This window comes from Oryx dammah, unplaced genomic scaffold (assembly GCF_014754425.2).
Source record: "Oryx dammah isolate SB20612 unplaced genomic scaffold, SCBI_Odam_1.1 HiC_scaffold_6, whole genome shotgun sequence".
NCBI lineage: Eukaryota > Metazoa > Chordata > Mammalia > Artiodactyla > Bovidae > Oryx > Oryx dammah.
This window is the reverse complement of record NW_024070190.1, coordinates 31,827,057-31,847,073: the sequence shown is the minus strand read 5'-3', so window position 1 is coordinate 31,847,073 and position 20,017 is coordinate 31,827,057. Positions and strand designations below refer to the sequence as shown.

The 20,017-nt window shown below is 55.6% G+C and overlaps 2 protein-coding genes across 7 annotated transcripts in view; one reads left to right on the top strand and one right to left on the bottom strand.

The window, feature by feature from the left end:
• CDH23 (cadherin related 23) overlaps window positions 1-13,615 on the top strand; it is a 393,840-nt gene extending 380,225 nt beyond the window's left edge. For both annotated transcript variants that reach the window (XM_040242525.1, XM_040242526.1), the window contains 19 exons: window positions 64-201; window positions 1,184-1,303; window positions 2,983-3,160; window positions 3,297-3,508; window positions 5,632-5,823; window positions 6,013-6,126; window positions 6,754-6,883; window positions 6,982-7,233; window positions 7,313-7,474; window positions 8,631-8,887; window positions 9,232-9,329; window positions 9,732-9,852; window positions 9,936-10,015; window positions 10,145-10,185; window positions 10,336-10,396; window positions 10,879-11,008; window positions 11,128-11,250; window positions 11,623-11,727; window positions 12,539-13,615. In XM_040242525.1, coding sequence (XP_040098459.1) covers window positions 64-201; window positions 1,184-1,303; window positions 2,983-3,160; window positions 3,297-3,508; window positions 5,632-5,823; window positions 6,013-6,126; window positions 6,754-6,883; window positions 6,982-7,233; window positions 7,313-7,474; window positions 8,631-8,887; window positions 9,232-9,329; window positions 9,732-9,852; window positions 9,936-10,015; window positions 10,145-10,185; window positions 10,336-10,396; window positions 10,879-11,008; window positions 11,128-11,250; window positions 11,623-11,727; window positions 12,539-12,865 — 2,841 coding nt within the window. In that variant the 3' untranslated portion in view covers window positions 12,866-13,615. The remainder of the gene's footprint in view (window positions 1-63; window positions 202-1,183; window positions 1,304-2,982; window positions 3,161-3,296; window positions 3,509-5,631; window positions 5,824-6,012; window positions 6,127-6,753; window positions 6,884-6,981; window positions 7,234-7,312; window positions 7,475-8,630; window positions 8,888-9,231; window positions 9,330-9,731; window positions 9,853-9,935; window positions 10,016-10,144; window positions 10,186-10,335; window positions 10,397-10,878; window positions 11,009-11,127; window positions 11,251-11,622; window positions 11,728-12,538) is intronic.
• Window positions 13,616-13,875: 260 nt separating this feature from the next.
• The window catches only part of LOC120865328 (prosaposin), a 33,031-nt gene continuing 26,889 nt past the window's right edge, over window positions 13,876-20,017 (bottom strand). For 3 of the 5 annotated variants that reach the window (XM_040242530.1, XM_040242528.1, XM_040242529.1), the window contains 7 exons: window positions 19,081-19,212; window positions 17,679-17,774; window positions 17,174-17,360; window positions 16,931-17,088; window positions 16,533-16,613; window positions 16,137-16,244; window positions 13,876-14,923 (listed from right to left, as the gene is read on the bottom strand). In XM_040242530.1, coding sequence (XP_040098464.1) covers window positions 14,888-14,923; window positions 16,137-16,244; window positions 16,533-16,613; window positions 16,931-17,088; window positions 17,174-17,360; window positions 17,679-17,774; window positions 19,081-19,212 — 798 coding nt within the window. In that variant the 3' untranslated portion in view covers window positions 13,876-14,887. The remainder of the gene's footprint in view (window positions 14,924-16,136; window positions 16,245-16,532; window positions 16,614-16,930; window positions 17,089-17,173; window positions 17,361-17,678; window positions 17,775-19,080; window positions 19,213-20,017) is intronic. The other 2 variants (XM_040242532.1, XM_040242531.1) reach the window with 1 other exon arrangement.

Here is a 20,017-nt window from a genome sequence, read left to right as displayed (position 1 = left end):
GGCAAGGGCAGAGACTCTAGATTAATCACGGCCCATGCTTTCTCTCTGCCCACTGGGCTCCAGGAAGCTGTCTTTGAGGATGTTCCTGTGAGCACAGTCATCCTGACGGTCACTGCTACTGATGCTGACTCAGGCAACTTCGCCCTCATTGAGTACAGCCTTGTGGATGGTGAGGGCAAGTTTGCCATCAGCCCCACCACAGTAAGTGGGCAATGGAGGGCCTGGGTTTGGGGAATGGGAAGTGGGAAGGGCCCAGGGTCATAGGCTGAGAAGCCACCAAAAGTATTGCAGTCAGCCCTCTGTTTCTGGGTCCTGCCACCTGGACATCTGTAGCCTTAGAGGTCTTCCAGTCAAATTGGCAAGCACTGTTCTCAGAGTCCCAGACATCCTTAGACTGCAGCCTTTCTGTCCCAGCAGACCTGGAAGGAAGTGGGCAGTCTTTTGGAAGTTGCCCCTTGTGGGACAGAATCTGAGATTTGTCTCCACCAGACTAGAAGACTTGATTCAAGTCCATGAGACTACTTTTTGAAACTGCCCAAGAGAGGCATAGGAAGCTCTGTAGACAGTGGGCACAGTAGCTGAGAACCTACTGTATACATGGCCCTATTCTTAGTGCTGGGAGAGGGAAGAAGTGCCCACCACACAGCCCTCGTGTTCCCATGAGTCTCAGACTTGTGGGAATGCAGAAGCTCAAGATTTTGAATGTCGGCAAATTGGTTCAAATGTGCCATTTCAGTACAAGGAGGGAGGGAGAGAGCCCTATGGCCTGGGGCTGGCTGGTCAGGCAGAGCCTTCCCCACTTGTGAGGCTGAAGCTGGACTTCCCTCCCGCTGCCTGCCCACATCCCCCTGCGCTCTGCCCTTTCACCCGGGTTTCTCTCCCTCCTCTCGGTGTGAACGATAAGACATACTCCCAGCCTGGCGCTATGACTGTAAATACTTGTGGGGCATTACTAGGTACCTGGCCAGGTAGTGAGCTCCAGCCTGGGCTGTTTACCCCACCTCCAGGTAGACTCTGGAGTAGTGAAGGCAAGGAGAGCCACTAGAACAAGAGCTCCGCGGGCCGGGGCTAGTGTCTCTTCAGTGCTGTATCTCCAGAGCCTGGAACAGTGTCGGCACTTACAGATGCTCAATAAATATCTGCCGAACTGATGAAGGACCTGACTCCACCCTCCCCCTCCTAGGGTGACATCTACGTGCTGTCCCCTCTGGACCGGGAGAAGAAGGACCACTATATCCTGACTGCCTTGGCCAAAGACAACCCTGGGGACGTGGCCAGCAACCGTCGAGAAAATTCGGTGCAGGTGAGGGACCTTGTTGTGGACACTAAGGGTGTGGTTGTGGAGGCAGCAGGCAAAACCTTGGCCCCTGAGAGCTGTGGTGGCAGGAGGGAGACGCAGGAGCTTCGCCGGGGTTCACAGTGGCTGTGGCTTAGGGAGACGGGGCCTCTGCAGGAGAGACTACTGGTGTCAGAGCCCTACTAAGGCAGCTAAACATACATGCAAGTAAGAGTTAGTTGCTTAGTCATTTCCAGCTCTGTGGTCCCATGGACTGAGGCCCGCCAGGCTCCTCTACCTATGGGATTCTCTAGGCAACAATACTGGAGTGGGTTGCCATTTCCTCCTCCAGGGGATCTTCCTAAACCAGGGATCAAACCCATGTCTCCTGCATGGCAGGCAAATTCTTTACCATCTGAGCCATCAGGGAAGCCCAAACATACCTGGGTGTAAACCAAGTAAAGCCTAGGGCTCTACATGGCCCAGTGTCTCCATGGTGTCCCATTGAAAGAAACACAGTCCAGCAACCAAACATAATTATAAAGCATTTATATTTATTTAATGTCTCAGAGAACATGAATGAGGGATCGAATTCATAACCCCATTCCCAGTCCAGGTCTAGCGTCCACACAGTTGCTCTGGGGAGGCCAGCATCCCACCTTTGCTCTGTCCCCATTTCGATCCAGAGTCCTTCTCCTCAAGACTCTGCTTTCTTTTCTTTCTCTCTGTTCTTTCTGGCCTTTCCAGTCCTGTCTTTCTGTATTCAGTTCTTCCGCTTCTCAATAGTAACCTAAACATCCAAAGAAAAATCTCCTAAAGGGTCGGAAGGTAAGAAGCTGGGTTGGCAAAGGAAAATTCTCCTTAGCAGGTAGGGGGCAGGGCTGGGAGCACTCACACATCCCGTCGTTCTTGCCTGTCACATAGGCAGGTGCTGTGGTGGGGAGAACACGTATCTGTAGTCAGGAGTCTAGCTAGCAGCACACTGCATGTAACCTCTCTGAGACTCTGCTGTCAGCAATGCAGGAAAGGAGCGGCAGGGACAGCCGTGGGGAGGCCTCCCTCCCAGAGGGGCGCCGGGACAAGGAGATGGGAGGTAGAAAAGTGCTCTGTGCACTGAAAGAGGTTCTTGGTGTCAAGGCTGTGAAGAGCTCTGATACAGGTGCAATCAGGCAGGGCCACAGCAGCCAGGGGGAAAAAAAAGGCCTCCTGGTGTAGCTAGAGGACCTGCCCTGGGCTGTGGGGTCAGCGGACAGAGCCAAGTCCCAGGCCAGACACAAACACCAGTCAAGAGGGGCCCTCAGGAGTGTAGGCGTCACAGTCCCGCATTAGGGTCCAGAGATCAGAGGCGGATGTATGGGGCCACTGTGGGAAGGGACGAAGGACAGAGAAGAAGATCGGCGGGGAGGGGTCCCTGCTGCAGGACTCAGACTCCAGACCACCTGTTAACCACAGTGCCAGCTGCTGAGCATTTATTCAGGCCAGGCACTGTGCATGCACCATCACAGACGAGCCTCTCAAGCCCTGAGAGGTAAGATCTTCTTGTCCCCAATGTACACGTAAGAAAACCAAGGCTCAAGGGGTTCAGGACATATTTTGAGGTCAGACTAAACAGTGGGCACTATCCACCCCAGCTTACTCTTGTGTGACCGGGTCACCTGAAGCAGGCCCCACTACGCTCCTGACCTTTGACCACAACCCCCCTCCAGGTGGTGATCCAGGTGCTAGACGTCAATGACTGCCGGCCACAGTTCTCCAAGCTCCAGTTCAGCACGAGCGTGTACGAGAATGAGCCAGCAGGCACCTCTGTCATCACCATGATGGCCACCGACCAGGATGAGGGCTCCAATGCAGAGCTGGCCTACTCACTTGAGGGCCCCGGCATGGGTATGTAGCCTGCTCCCCGCTCCCAGGGTGCTTTAGGGGCTGCAGCCCCGGGCCAGGCAGAAGGTGGGAGGTGGAGGAGGGATGGGAAGGGTATCTCAGCCAGACCCATGCCCTGCTCTCCTACCCCACCTGCCAGAGGCCTTCCACGTGGACATGGACTCGGGCCTGGTGACCACAAAGCGGCCACTGCAATCCTACGAGAGGTTCAGCCTGACCGTAGTGGCCACAGACGGCGGGCAGCCCCCGCTCTGGGGCACCACTGTGCTCCTGGTGGAGGTCATCGACGTCAATGACAACCGCCCCACCTTTGTGCGCCCACCCAATGGCACTGTCCTCCACATCAGAGAGGTACTGCTGTCCCCAGGGCCTCCTGCCACCTGCAGCCCCTTCCCAGATCCAGCCTATTTCTATATTTTGCAGTCATTCTGCAGCCTGAGGCTGAAGGGGCCCCCACTGCGAATGCAGGGAAACTGAGGCCAGAGTAGGGAGCCAGCCGGCTCAGTGCCACACAGGGCAGTGCTGAACAGTGGTTAGTAAGAAGGGCTGTGCCAGCCAAAGCTCTTGGATCCACATCTGACTCTCTCACTTACCAGCCAGATGACCTTGAGCAAGACTCTGAGTCTTTATTTTTTTTCGTCTGCAAAGTGGGACTAATAATAGTAGGTGTCCCATCTCTCGCTCCTAAATGTCTGCCAAGGACAGTCTCCCCACAAGTCACTTCCCCCATACTTGTCTCAAAATAAACACGCAGCCCCGTCTGTCTGTCTGTTGTTCCTGCTGATACCAGTGTTGGAGACAGCCTGGGACCTGAGGATGATCATCAAAATAAGAAACAAGGGGAAGTGGCTGAGCGTCTGTTTCCAATTCTTCTTTCATGCCTTGTTCTCAAATGTCTTGTAAAGACAGGGAACGACTCCTGCCCTTCCCCTCCTTCCTCTCAGCACCAAAGCTCAAAAGGCTCCTTGAAAGAATACTTGGGGTGTCCCCCACTTGTTCTTTTCTCCCCAGATGAAAATGAGCCAGTGGGCTCAGCATCTCTCCACATCTTGGAATGTTAGTGTTAAGTCCTTGCTGTCACTCTGTTTCATTTGAGGTCCCACACGATGAATTTCTCCCAGGGCTGAGCTCTAGGAAACACTACACTTTTACCTTGTGATTTGGTTTTTTTAACCTGTGTCTACTGCAGTGATACAGTGGCCCTCTTTTCTTTGTTCACTAGAGAACTCAGAGTGGTCAGCCCACCTTGATTGATGTACATGTTAGTGGACACGCCTTCCCTCCCATCCCTGTTTCCATCTTCCTGCCAATCATTTTTTCCTCTACTCTGATTTTTTTTAACCCATTCACTTTTATTGTAGTTTATACATCCTTGTCCACTACCTCAAATCTTCTTTACAGAATGAGGCAGTGTATAAATTAATAATAATCTGGTTCTTTGTAACTTCCCTGGTGGCTCAGATGGTAAAGAATCCGCCTGCAATGCAGGAGACCCAGGTTCAGTCCCTGGGTGCGGAAGATCCCCTGGAGAAGGAAATGGCAACCTGCTCCAGTATTCTTGCCTAGAAAATCCCATGGACAGAGAAGCCTGGTGGGCTACAGTTCATGGACTCACAAAGAGCCGGACACAACTGAGTGACTGAGCATAGTTCTTTTCCACACCAAAGGGCCCCTTTTACTAAGTTGTTGTTTTTTTCTCCTTCAAGGGGTCCATATTTGAAAGATTCATGTTTCTCGAACAACCAGCATTTGTTAAGTAATTACCTCTGTCATCCCACTTTCAATCTATTAGAGGTAACTGCCAGTTGGAGTTTCTGATTGTCATGATCAAGGAGATAAACAGTGAAATCATGCTGAGCTGATGCTTTTTTAACTGAAAGCCAAAAACTTGTTCTTTTTCTTGTGCCCTTGGCAACCTTTTCATGGGCCAATGTTGATGTCTGTTAGGTTTTTTGATAGCTCAGACTTAAGGGACTTGGGAGCCTGAGGGTCGGAGAAGAGAAGTGGCATGTCCAGGTCACAGAGTGAATTAGTAACAGACTTGCACCCAAATGTCCAATCTCTAGCCACCAAATCACCCTCCCTGCATGCCCTCTCTATTTTCAGGGACCCCATTGGGTGGATGTGTTCTCTGGGGATACCTAGAGCTCCTGTGATTGGGGAGGTAGGGCCAGAAACAGAGGGTGGCTCTGAGGGTCTTCTAAACCTCAGCATGCAGTGGGGTGGAGGGATGGGATAGCCCTGAAACGGCGGTCACCCCAAGAGTCTGGAACATGGTGGATCCAAGGCTGGACTGTCTGTGGGCAGTGCCTTGGCTGGGGTTGGGGGTGAAGGAACATTCTAGCAGGTGCTCAGACTCCGGGAGAGTCCAGCCAAGCAGACAGGCATTTCCTAGGAATGCTGAAAGGTGGCAAGGACCTTCTGCTCTGGGAGCTGGGATTCTCTCCGGATGCCTCCTTCTGTGCCTCCTGCAGGAGATCCCACTACGTTCCAACGTGTACGAGGTCTACGCCACGGACAAGGACGAGGGCCTCAACGGGGCCGTGCGCTACAGCTTCCTGAAGACGACAGGGAACCGGGACTGGGAGTACTTCACCATCGACCCAATCAGCGGCCTCATCCAGACCGCGCAGCGCCTGGACCGGGAGAAGCAGGCAGTGTACAGCGTAAGGGGGCGGGGCCTAGCACGAGGGGTGGGGCCCAGTGCCGGGGGCGGGGCCGGCCGAGAAAGACTTTCTTACGGGCGCAGGACCACTACGTCCCCACCTAGAATGTCTGCGAGGGTAGTGACCTGTCCAACGAGGACGCCTGCCTGGGGCCCTTTGTCCGCTCTGACGGAACTTCTCCTCCCCCAGCTCATCCTGGTGGCCAGTGACTTGGGCCAGCCGGTGCCCTATGAGACCATGCAGCCGCTGCAGGTGGCTCTGGAGGACATCGACGACAATGAACCCCTCTTCGTGAGGCCGCCAGTGAGCCTACCCCTCCCCTGCGCTGGTCACACCACACACTGCACACTGCCGTAGACACACGTGGCTACATGTGGAAACTGCCCGGCACTTCACAGAACAGATACTGTCTGAGCAGCTGCTATGCCAAGGCACTACCCAGCAGTCAAAATGCCTGACTCCTGGAGCTGACGTTCCCATGTCTGCATACACGCTCACAAAAGGAGCCTGAAAATCAGTTCTGCTCTAGTGAGCTGGGGCTGACTCAGACTCTCTAACTTGGTGGTTTTCTCATCTTGTGTGCACACAGGGTGTGATGTTTCCTGGAGACTGCATGTATGTATGTGTGTGAGTGTGTGTATGTGTGCACATGCAAGCCCCCTTGTTCAAACATCCATCAGGTCCTAGGAAGCCTTGGAGAATGTGCCCAGCCAGCCCTGCCCTCCTGGAGGAAGTCGTGGGTGACACTCGGTCAGGGCAGAGCAAGGGTCTCTCCAGCCCAACGCTTGCTCCCTTAAGGTTACAGCAGTTTCTGTAGGCCTGGGCAGGAAATTCCCTCAGCACCCAGGAAGGCACTGCCCAGTGCCCTCTAGCAGGACCAGAGGTTCAGGCCTTCCCTTGGCCTCCCATGACCTCCCTCTCCTCCTGCAGAAAGGCAGCCCCCAGTACCAGTTGCTGACGGTGCCTGAGCACTCACCACGTGGCACTCTTGTGGGCAACGTGACAGGCGCTGTGGATGCAGACGAGGGCTCCAACGCCATCGTGTACTACTTCATCGCAGGTGGGGCCTGGCAGGGTGGTGCCTCCCGACACTGGGGCTGGAGATGACCCACAGGTGCCCCCTTCCAGCCCCTCATGCTGTGTCATGGTTCCCTTCAGCCGGCAACGAAGAGAAGAACTTCCAGCTGCAGCCCGACGGGCGTCTGCTGGTGCTGAAGGACCTGGACAGGGAGCGCGAAGCCGTCTTCTCCTTCATCGTCAAGGCCTCAAGCAATCGCAGCTGGACACCTCCCCGCAGGCCCTCCCCAGCCCTTGACCTGGTCATTGACCTCACCCTGCAGGAAGTGCGTGTTGTACTGGAGGACATCAACGATCAGCCGCCACGATTCACCAAGGCTGAATACACCGCAGGTGCAGGGGCCAGAGCCTGGGCCCAGGGTGTGGGGTGGCCTCTCCCCTGCTGCTTACACTCGTCTGCCTATTCCTGCAGGAGTGGCCACTGACGCCAAAGTGGGCTCAGAGCTGATCCAGGTGCTCGCCCTGGACGCAGACATTGGCAACAACAGCCTTGTCTTCTATAGCATCCTGGCCATCCACTACTTCCAGGCCCTGGCCAATGACTCTGAGGACGTGGGCCAGGTCTTCACAATGGGTAGGGGCTCTAGCCACTTCATGGCCTGTAGGTCTGGACGAAATAGGGTCTATGGGGGTACCACAGGGTATAGGTGGCCAGTCAGCCACATCAGTCCTTCTGTTTACCCATCCAACCATCCACCTATCCATCTCTGTATCTACCCACCCACTTTCTTCTCTTCTTCCCACCTCCTCATCCATCCACCCATGCATCCATTCATTCACCTTCATTCATTCGTCTGCCCCATCCATCTCCCCGTTCTCCTTTCCATATATCCTCCTATCTTTCCATTTGTGCACCTCAACCTTCCCTGCATCAGGCATTGTACTAGGTAGGAACTGGGGAACCAGAATTCAAAAAGCACACTTCAGCCTACAAGTATGCATGGTTGCTTGTGCATCTGCCTGTGTGGAGAGCTGAGCATCTCTGGGTTAGGTTCTAGAAGGTATCCCAGTGGGTGTCCCAATCAAACCTCCAGCTCCAGCCCCTTCCCTGCACTTTGCTGCCCACAGCAATCAATTCAGGTTCTTTGACCTGGCTTTCTAGGCTCATCAGCTCCTCCTTCTAATCCCACTTTCTGGTTCCATAGCCCTTTTTACCCTTAAGGGCACGGCTCCCACTCAGGCTGAAGTACTCACCATTCCTTTAGCCTGCTTCACACCATCCTCCCTGGGCCTTGGATCCCTTTGTGTTCACTTTCTGGAACACCATCCTGACCTTCATCTCCACCTTCAGAATGCTCCCCTCACCACTCTCTAGTCTAGTTCACATGCTGCCACCTCCAGCCACACCACCAGAAAACATCGCTTTGTCCTCCGAGTTCCCACTGCTCTTAAACTAATAAACAGCTTGCTACAGGTCACAAAGCTACAAAGTGGCAGACGATGAACCTAGATCTAAGTCTTTGAATCCAGATTTGTAAGAGAAGACTGTGCCGTACCACCGTCAGTCATCTCTCTTCTGTGGTTGTGAAATTCCAAGGCGCATGTGTTATGTGTGAGAAACAGACATGGGGGTGCTCAGAAGTGCTCCGCAGCCTCCCAGTGTGGGATGGCAGGGTCCAGTTTGTCATCCTTGGGCCAGTGCAGCCCAAGTTGTGTTTTTAGTATGCCACATGTTTAAATAAAACAGAATTCTCTAGAGAAAGTGCACCAGCCATGGGCTCTTCCTGCAGGGAGCGTGGATGGCATCCTGCGCACCTTCGACCTCTTCATGGCCTACAGCCCCGGTTACTTTGTGGTGGACATCGTGGCCCGGGACTTGGCGGGCCACAATGACACAGCTGTCATCGGCATCTACATCCTGAGGGACGACCAGAGGGTCAAGATTGTCATTAACGAGATCCCCGACCGTGTGCGTGGCTTTGAGGAGGAGTTCATCCGCCTGCTCTCCAACATCACCGGTGCTATCGTCAACACTGATGACGTGCAGGTACCCTGAGGAACCTGCTCTGGGTCTAGGGGCAGTGGAGCAAGAAGGGGGGCCAGGACAGGGACAGAGCAGTGCAGAGAGATTGGGGTGTATGAAAGGGATTAGTCATTTCTTAGCTGCCTGAGCATGGTCCTTCCAGCTCTGTGGGCCTGTTTCCCCCTCTATAAAATGGGGCTAATAATAGTGTCTGGCCCAGTGCAGTTCAGTGGTCAGCCTCGAGCTTGACCCTTGGTGAGCATTCAGTAGTGCTGGGGTTTGGGCAGGGCAGGAGGGGCTGCTGGAAGAGGCCTGCCCCTCCCATGCCTTGCTCCTGCCACGCCTCCCATGATGCCCTTCTCACCCAGTTCCACGTGGACAAGAAGGGTCGGGTGAACTTTGCACAGACAGAGCTGCTCATCCACGTGGTGAACCGCGACACCAACCGCATCCTGGACGTGGACCGGTGGGTGTGCATCTGTGCTCAGCCGTCTGTCTGCCCCCTGCCCTGGAGTTGAGTCTGTCAGCCTGCCCCGACCCTGCAGTTGGGGAGCAGGGTAACACCATCATGCCTGCTGTACAGGAGGCTCTCATGCAGGGGTGGGCAGGGCAGGTAGAGAGAAGGTGTGTGAACAGAGATCCACCCCCTGAGCCTTACTCTTCCCATGCATGAAATGGGACTATTACAGCAATTGTGAGGATCAAACAGGATCTTATGTGAAGGGATGGTGAAGCTGTAAAATACAAGTTATCCGAGCTGGGTGGGCCTGAATCTCACAAGGCTTGGTGGGGGGTGAATTTGGGGGCAGACTGGCCTGAGTGGGACGAGCTCTTGAGGAATGACTGATGCCTCTGCCCCCTTGCCCAGGGTGATCCAGATGATTGACGAAAACAAGGAGCAACTAAGGAATCTGTTCCGGAACTACAACGTCCTGGACGTGCAGCCCGCCATCTCTGTCCGCCTGCCCGATGACATGTCCGCCCTGCAGGTACCCCAGGTGACACTCACCCCCACAGTCCCCGTGCTGCCCTGGGCGCTCTCACCCACTCAGGCCTGGCCCTGCTCCCCTAGATGGCGATCATTGTCCTGGCCATTCTCCTCTTCCTGGCTGCCATGCTCTTCATCCTCATGAACTGGTACTACAGGACCGTGTGAGTGACCCCTACTGCCCGGCCCTGAGACAGGCTGACTGCAGACTCACAGAGTCAGGCAGGGCCATTAGGCCCTAAGGTGCCAGTCCAGCCCCAGCTTCCTTCACCAGCCCCTCTGCTTCTTTCTAGACACAAGAGGAAGCTCAAAGCCATCGTGGCTGGCTCTGCAGGTAAGAGAGGGCTGTGATGGGTAGGGAGATGGGAGGGGCCCCTGAGGGCCTAGAGTGACCGCCCGGGCCTCACAAGGCTGGCTCAGGCCCAGCTCCCCAGCCCCAGCAGGGTGTATCCCTCTACCCCACACCCCAACCCTTCTCCTACAGGGAATCGTGGCTTCATTGACATCATGGACATGCCCAACACCAACAAGTATTCCTTCGATGGGTGAGTGGGGTCCCTGAACCCTGCTGGGTGCACTTTAGGGAAACCCCATCCCCACCCTGGACCAAACTAGGGTAAAGTCCCTACTGCCTCTCAGGCCCTGAGGGCATCATGGACTGGCTGAAACCTGGAGTGTGGGTGCCCCCTGCTGGCCCAAACACCCCTCTCTCCACCCTGACTTGGGCTCCCCAACCTGATTGGGCCATAAGTTCCAGGGAGGCATGGGTACTGGGTGCAAGAGGAGGCCTCCGCACCAAAGCCGATCCAGATGGGGATGTTGTCCTGGTTCTTGTGGAATCTTCGAGGGGAGGATGCACCCACAGGTGCCACAGGCAAGGGGCATTTCTTACCACCCTCAACCCCCAGTCCTGTGACAGATATGGCCGAGGAAACGGTGGGGGCCCGTTTCCCTCAAAGGCGTCAAAAGTGTCCGTCCACTGCAGCCTTCCTTTCTCAGCCTTCCCCCAACCCCACTCCATCTGCAGGGCCAACCCTGTGTGGCTGGATCCTTTCTGCCGGAACCTGGAGCTGGCCGCCCAGGCTGAGCACGAGGACGACCTGCCGGAGAACCTGAGTGAGGTCGCTGACCTGTGGAACAGCCCCACCCGCACCCACGTGAGCCTGGGCCAGAGCGGGTGGGGACGGCCACGTGGGACATGCGCGTGTGTGTACACGTGTGTGTACACGTGTGCGTGCCCTCTACTTCTGCTCCAGCTAACACCTCCTCTCCCCAGGGAACTTTTGGGCGTGAACCAGCAGCGGTCAAGCCTGACGATGACCGGTACCTGCGGGCTGCCATCCAGGAGTACGATAACATTGCCAAGCTGGGCCAGATCATTCGGGAGGGGCCCATCAAGGTGAGTCGTCCTAGCAGCCTCCTGCACCCAGACCCCTGGCTGGGCTTGGACTCCAGAGGATGCAGGGACGGGGAAGGGTCCTGGGAAACAGCTTCCTCCACCTCTAGGGCCTCAGCTAGACCCGCCTTCTGGGGGTCTAGAATAGAGAGCGGCCCTGGGCTGATGAGCTGCTTCAGCCCCAGTGGCCTCAAGGCCAGGACTCCGGTGACGTGGGTCCAGCTGGCCACTGTCAGCAGGCTCTGCTCCTACCTTCTACCCTAGGATCAGATGCCCAGAGTCACCTTCCATTACCCCCACCTGTCAGGGGAGAGAGTGGGGGGTGGGGCAGGAAGGGGAGGGCCTTGGTGGGGGTTAACCCTCTCCCTCCCCCAGGGCTCGCTGCTGAAGGTGGTCCTGGAGGATTACCTGCGGCTCAAAAAGCTCTTTGCACAGCGGATGGTGCAAAAAGCCTCCTCCTGTCACTCCTCCATCTCCGAGGTAGCGGGTGGGCCGGGAGCTGTGTGCTGTGCCCCAGCCCTGGGGGTGCTCTCTCCCTCCCTCTCTCTTTCATCTTCCTCAGAGTCTCTGAGATGCAGCTAGGACCCAAGACTGCAGTGGGTGGGGGTGCAGGGAGTCAAGACAGTTGGGTTCTGCTCTCTGGACTCTGCAGTGGGCTTTCCCAGGGATGGGTGGGTGCTGAGGCAGTGTTTCTCAGATCTGAGAAACCCCAAGAAGGTATCCTTGAGAGATCATGTCAATTTTAGAAACTGACTGCAGTGCCACGCCAATCACTTTAAACAGTCAGACTTTATCTAAAAAATTCAGATTTCCAGCTGGGCCAATATTCCCCACTGCCAGAGGTGAAAACAGAAACGCTCCAGACAGGACAGAAGCACCATTCGTTGTCTCTGCTCGACCTTACCAGTCCCCTCCAGGTCCCACTGTGGACACTTCCCACCTGCCACAGTGAGAGCTGATCCTGCTTGAGGCCAGCCCGGTAAAAAGCCCAGGTTCCACAGCTGCAGCCACAGGATCTTCATAGACCTCAGAGTGAATACAGGAACTTACAGATTCTCATAGGAACCCCATGCTCTGCAGAAACACACCTGTAGCACCAGACGCATCTATGGTTCTCCTTTGTACCCAGTTTGAGCAACATGGTCATAGGCTGTGCAGGCTTCTGTGACACAAGCCCCAGGGTTCCCTGTGTGCGGTAGGGAGAAAACAAGCCCGTAGCAGGTAGGACTCTGGGGCCATCGACCTGCACATGGGCAGGCCCTGAGCATGTGGGGGTCCCGGCCTCTTGCAGCTGATCCAGACCGAGCTGGAAGAGGAGCCAGGGGAGCGCAGCCCTGGGCAGGGCAGCCTGCGTTTCTGCCACAAGCCACCTACCGAGCTCAGAGGGCCAGACGGGATCCATGTGATGCATGGGAGCACGGGCACGCTGCTGGCCACTGACCTCAACAGCCTGCCCGAGGATGACCAGAAGGGCCTGGGCCGCTCCCTGGAGACGCTGACGACGGCTGAGGCCAGCGCCTTCGAGCGCAACGCCCGCACAGAGTCCGCCAAATCCACACCCCTGCACAAGCTTCGCGACGTGATCATGGAGAGCCCCCTGGAGATCACGGAGCTGTGACTAGATGTGGGGAGCCCACCTGGTATGAGCAGCCCAGCCCCTCCCAGGGCCAGAGCAGGGGCAGGACCTCCAGGGTATGGGCCCTTCCGGGGGCAGCTATGGGCACACAGCCTTGGTCTGGCCCAGCAGCAGGGCCTGCCTCAGCTGCTCGGATTCCACTTCTGCCAGACGCTCATTCGGCATCTGATCTCTACCTTCATAAAATGTTATTTTTTTAAGAAAACCAAACAAATGGTAAGCATCTAAGGATGAGGTAAGGAGGGTCACCAAGAGCCCAGAAGTCTGATCCAACTCAGCCTAGGCTGAGCTGAAAGAGGCCAAGCCGGCCCTCTCCCCTCTCCCACCCCAGCCCTGTCCCCCCAACCCTAGCCCCACTGCACAGGAGCCCAGCGCAGGCATGCCCTGCACGGCCTTGACTCTTGGACTCCAGTTCAGTCCCAGCACATTTCTGCCACATCCCTGACTGGACATGCAGGTGGGGGCAGGGAGTCCTCTCTGTCTCCCCACACGGACACAGTCAATGTCAGCAGACAGCACTCTCTCCATTTCACTGGCTTCCCAAACGTTCCTGGTTCATAAAGAGAAAATGACTGATGTTCCCTTGGGTTCTGAATGTAGAATGTTCGTGTGTATCCCCCTTTTAAACTAAGTTATTCCCTCAATATTTTACCCTTGGTTTTGTTCAATTGGTACGCACTGAACGTCTCTGGAATGGTCTGAATTTTAAAAAGAAAAGCAACTCACAAGGAACCAGCATGTCGCTCTGCCTCTGGTAAACTTACCCGCGGGGCTAGGCTGGGGCAGGGGGGCCGTGGGGGTGAGCACAGGCCAGAGCTGGACCCATCTTCGGGGGCACTCCCTGACCACTGGCTGCCACGGAGAACCAGAGATGGGACTTCATTCCTGTGGCCAGACGGGGCCTGAGGACTGCTGGGCACTTACAGGTTCAGAGCCTCAGGAGCCCTTCAGAAGGCAAAGTCTTCTGGCTGAGGTATCACACACACTCAGGCTCTGGTTGACAGACTTTATTGTTAAATCACAGAAATTTTAGTGCAAAACAAACCAAAAACTCATTAAGTTCATTTAATAGCAACCGCATGTCTTGCTCTCTCCTGGCAACCGGAAGTGGAACCGAAGATGCAGCCAAACGAGAGAAGGCAGGGCGGCAGCCGAGGCCCCGGGAAGGCACACCCAGCAGACCTTTTCTACCTGGAAGCCAGAGGCTTAGGAGCTTGTCATCCACATTTATTGATAAGTCAAAAAGAACATCTACAAGATGGGGGTCGGAGGGGAGGGGCTGTCCTGCCCAGAGCAGGGTGGACACAAGAGCAGGCAGAAGGCAGCACCAGGGGCACACACACACACACACACAAGCAGGCCCACGGGACCTCCACAAAGAGCTAGCAGGGTACATTCAGGTGAACTGGTTTTTTCCCCTCCCACCCGGAACCACAGAACTCCAAACAACATATCCATCAGCAAAGACAAAAAAGCCGAACTGAAGGTTGACCCAGGGGTAGTGAGCCCCGCCCCACCAGCTCTATCACGGTGAGACCCGCGCTGTTTAAAAAGCCTCATTATTTGGAGTCGGTCATCTGTCATATAAAACCGCCCTGGTTTTGCAGTCAGCAGGCCCGCAAACGGGGATGGTGACTACTTCTTTGTTAGAATAGGCAGAGGCCTCAGCACCCAAAGCCCAGCTAGGAGGACGGACCACCTCTGTCCGGAGGCTCTGGCTCACACCCCCAGCCAGAGCCCCCTCTCCTCCACATAACCGCACGCAGGGATAGACTCAGAAGACCTCCAGTGTACGCTTTGTCGGCATCTGTCTAGCAGAGAGAAAGGGACACTGAAGCAGCGACGTCAGCATGCCACTGACAGCAATGCCACAATGAGGGACAGAAGAGAGGGACTCAGGGAGAGGGGTCCTATTTCTATAACAAAGTCAACAGATCTGTGTTCGTTCCCCCAGACACACGAGCAGGAAAAGACGCTGCAGCTTCTCCAGGATGGAACGTACCTCTAGTTCCACACGTGACGCTTGCAGTGCTCGACGGCCTGACAGGAGAGAGGGGACAGTTTAGTCTGCAGGTGACACACTCCACCCGCAGCCCCTCAGCACCCAGCAGGCACGCAAACGGGGATGGTGACTCTACTTCTCTGTTAGAGTAGGCGGAGGCCTCAGCACTCAAAGCCCAGCTAGGAGGACGGACCACCTCTGTCCGGAGGCTTCGGCTCACTACCCCCAGCCAGAGCCCCCTCTCCTCCGCATAACCGCATGCAGGGACAGACTCAGAAGACCAACTTCCACCCAGAAAGGGGACCCGATACCCTGGCCCAGATCAGCTGGAGGGCACCACATGCTGAAAACCCAGGTCATTATCTCCCTTAAACCCAGGCATAGTATGTGGTAGTGTTCTAAGACTCATAAGGCAAGAGTCCAGAGTAGTGAGTGAACACCGCCCCTGCGGGTAGGGCCAGGACCCCTCCCTCTGATTGCACACAGGGCCTCAAGGCAAAACTCCTCAGCCAACAGTCAGCCGCTCACACCAGCTCAGAATTGGCCCAGGTACACAGGAGAGCAGCGGATCCCACTCCACCGCTGACTGCTGCAGGGCAGGGTACTGGGGCAAGGGGCTTGAGGTGGGGGGGCCTCACACGCTCCCTGCCATGGTCCAAGTGAGCCCCCAACACTGGCTCACTGAAAGAATCCCCACGAGGAAGAGACAGTTGCGCAAAGAAACACCAGGTAACAGAAGTTGAGACACACATCCCCACCCAGGAAAGCAGCCCGGGTCACCCAGGAGTGGCCGCCCAGCTGGGAGCCAGCGCCCAGGGTGGTTCGAGAAGAGCTCTGCCGGGCCCTGGTGAAGACGAGGCCAGGCTCCAGTCAGGGCAAGAGGGAGCCAAGGGACACGAGGCCTTGTGCAAGAATCCAACAGGCCTTGTGCAATCCCTTGGGTGACCGACTTCCTATGAACCCGACCCTGTCACAAGGGAACTGAAGGCAAAAGCAAGAAAGCAGAAGCAAAGAACACTGGAGAACATCCCCCGCCACCCATCAATCCTCACAGACGAGAGCACAGGGAGCCCTCCTTTGCTGGTGACCGCACGTAAGCCTTACTGTGCCCCCATCCTAACCCCGAAGACAAAGTAGAGAGCTGAGCACCGAGGCGCCTGCTAGAGCAGAGCCTCCCTCTCCTTGGCGTCACACACTCCGCCAGAGCACAGGCACGGGCCTGGCAGGCAGGCCCACAGAGCAGTTACTCACGTTGCACAGGGCTGCCGACTCCATGTTCTGGCACCAGTAGCTCGGGCCCCAGACACACTTCTCAGTTCCCAAAAGCGGCTTGTGGGCTGCTGGGCAGGCTCCAATCTTCTATTATGGTCAAGAGGAGCAGAAAGTATTAGGTCTGCTCAACTAATCCTTTTCAAAGCTGAGATGATCAGCTGCTAGAAACAACTAGAATCAGAGCTCTAATAAGCACTTTCCCAAAAAGGCAAGGTTGCTCGGTAAAGTGGTGGGACCTGGAAGCCTGGTTCTCACATACTGTCCCCAGACTCTGCCTCCAGCCCCAGATCTGAGAGGAACCCTTCCAGGGTCCACACAGCACTCCCCTGCCAGGTGGCACTGTCCAGGAAACTACCAGCCTAGCACACGACTTACCAAGCACACGAAGGAAGGGTCCATCACCTCCACCAGGATTTCTATCAGCACCGGCTCATACTCTGTCACAAACTGGTCACACTGTTAGGGAAACGGCAGTGGGTCTGGGTGAGTGCAAGCAGAGCACGGGCAGATGAGGGGCACTCTACAGGCTCTTCTGCCAGAATTCCTGGCCCTGCCAGCCTCCTTGCCCAGGTGAACTACCGACCCACACCTGCTCATTTTCCTCCCAGTGGCTCCACTGGAGCCAACAGAGCACCTTTAAGAAAACCTCAGTGGACTCCATGCCAGAGGCAGAAATGGCAAAACTTCACCCAGAGGTACAGTCGATGAGCGCCCAGCTCCTACACTCCCCCAGCAGGTGCTGACATTTGGGCTGAAAGCAGCCCAAGGCGTACCTGCTTCCGGTACTGGTCCGGCAGGAAGCTGCAGCCTTTCTCGAGGGCAGCCAGGATCTGCTCCTTGGTGCTGTTCTTCTCCAGGTTGCGGTCCAAGTAGCCCACGAGCTTCTTGCACACCTCGCAGAAGCCACCGTCCTTCCTCGGCATCACCGGGACTACACGAGAGAGCCCAGGCTCAGTGCCGGCGAGGCCCCGCCTCACCCAGGAGGGCTGGCCAGCCCCACCCGCCCCGGGGCTCACCCGTGGCGGCCGGCCGCCCTGGGCTGGAGCAGAGGCGGAGCATGCTGCACACCAGCTCAGGGCTCGCCTCCTGCAGGAGGATCGACAGGATGGCGCTGCCGTAGGTGTCCACCACCTCCTGGCACTGCTCAGCTAAGGACGTGGGCAGCTTCGAGCACGCTTTGTCCAAAGCGTGAATTATTTCTTCCTGAAACACGAGAGAGGCTCAGTTGAAAAGATGGGAGGCTACATGGGGGTGAAGAGACTCAAAATGCTGATGGGACCAGGAAACCTGCCAACAAGCAAAGTGCTGTTTTCTCCTCGGAAGGTCAGGGCTCAGAGCAGGGAGGTGCCGCCTCCAGCCCTAGCCCAGAGGGACCTGCTGGGGAGTGGCTGTTCCGACCTCCAGGCTGGTGTCCCTCACCCGCCAGGGCCAAGCCCACGGGCCCTCCCACGAGGCCGTTCTGGCTCCAGGGCCAGGAGAGGCTGTCCCTCTGCCATGGCACACGCCCCCAGATCCACGTACCTCGGTCCTGTTGTTGTCAATCAGCTTGACCACCTCCTTCACCACATACTCGCACACCTCACAGTAAATGTCAGCCTTTGCGAGGGCTGGGTCCTTCTGTTAAAAGGGGAAGAGAAGAACACTGCCACCCAGAGCCTCGCCTCACCCCCTGGTCCTGCTCCTCTAAAAGGGGGCCGCGGCCAGGACGGCCTAGCGTCGCCCAGAAGCCACTTTCTGCTGCTTTCCAAACAGGGTGTGGCTTCCTCCTCGTGTCTGAGCCCCGGGCCCTGCTGTTTCTGTACAGTGGGAAACCCGGCCCTTTCCCTCATGCTCCACCTCCCGCCCAAAACTAGGAAGAGAAGCAGTAACTGCCCCCCAACCCTACAGAGCTGTCCATTCAACATCTGTTTGGCTCCAGTCACCTCATCATTCAGCATTCATTCTGGGGAGATGAATGCAGTAGCAGGAACAGAGGATCCACTATTTCACTATTTAGAAGACACTTTTAAACCCACCTGAGATCGTCTCTTGACTTTCAAGTCTCAGCACCTGAGATTGCTTTTATAGAGCCGATCTTTGAGAAAACAGTGTTGAACAGAACTTTCTAAGACAACCTTCTCTAGCTGTACCATCCAGTACAGCAGCCACTGGCCATGGGTGTCTACTGAGCACCTGAAACGTGGCCAGCGTAACCAAGGAGGGGGAAGGGCAGTCAGACACCTAACCCATGCGTGGTCCACACAGGGCGTATGCTGAGAAGCTTGCAGGAGGAGACAAGACCACTAACGGTCAAGCAACACTGACATGGAAAGTTCCAGAACAAGAAGTGCACACACGTGCCGTGGGGTGAGACACACCGTGTGCACACACGCCTGGGTGCTCCTTGAACACAAGGATGATTCTGTTCACTGTTGACGAACTATTGTAGGCCTCAATCTCTAAAACACTACCTCACCCGTAAGAAGTGCTGAACAGAAGTCAATTATGGAAGGAAGGAGATCTTTACCAAGTGGAGGATGCTAAGGAAATAAAACGACACAAGCAGCAACACCCAGAGAAGCTCCTGCACTAACCCCGGGAGTGTTCTGGGAACATCGAGCTGGGACCCTGGCTACAGAGTGGGGAAGGATGTGGGAGTGGCCACAGAACGCACATCAGAAAGGTCTGGCTGGAGCCAGGCCTGCAAAGTGGCCTTGAATGGTGTGTTAAAAACACAGACTTGATCCCATGAGCACCGGGGAGTATAACTTGGGAAAGAACACAGGACAATGAGGGTGCTGCAAGAGTTTAGGGGAATGCTGTAAACTAATGGTCTCAAACTGAAGTAACCTTGGAAACCGAGCAGGGAGCCACAGGCCTGTGTGCTGTGCCGGGCGCGACCACGTGGAGTGGCCGGGCATCATAAACCAGTGGCACCAGGTACCTTGATGGGCTCCACCAGCTCCAGGGTGGGGATGACGTTCTCCGAGACCACCTCAGCAGGGACCAGGGTCTTCATGGGCATCTCCTTCACCTCATCACAGAAGCCGACCAGCACACAGATCTCCTTGGGTTGCTGAAAAGAGCACAGAAGCAGCTGTTAAGAAGCAGGCATGCATTCCCCACACACACTGTCCCACGCTTTACACACAAAGGTCAGGGTGCCAGAGGAACATCCTAGACCCAGTGTCAAAGCTTGGTCAGGCAAAGATTCATATTAAATCTAAGGGGCTTGTGCAAATACAGATGTACCAAGGAGGCCATGCAAAGCTTTGAAGGGAGATCAGCAACCAATGTCGCTCCAGCCAGGGAGCACCCAGGGAAGCACGACCTCTGGCACCTTTCACTGGCAAGCGAATCCTCTCCAAGGCCACCTGGTCTGTTCTAGAATCTGTTTTCCCATTGAGCTGGCTTGCTCTCAGGAGGACGTAAGCTATATGTTCTTTCTGGAGGAAAAACCAGCATGCCCATGACTTAACAAAGCCCCAAGTGTTACAAATAAAACCATACCGGATCTTTCAGTGGCAGGACCATTAAAAATGATGCATTAAGGGGAAACACTGACTTTTTATAAAATCAGTCTGTGTTCATAATGGCACACACACAGCACACACCAAAGTCCAGTCTCCCCAAGTGATGAAGCTGTTCAAGTCAGAAGATGCGCAGATTGATCCCCTTCCCCTCCAGACACCAAACCACAGAGAACTAGAGTTTGGACAACACCTTAACCATTTCACTACGAAGGTGGCCAAGAGCAAGTAAAGTATACATGCTGGGTATACTTTGTAAACAAATGCGCTTAGCAACTCGCTCTGGCCTGATGGCATCTGCCTCCCACCATCAAAACATAAAGCAGCGAGAAGAGGATTATAGAAACAAGC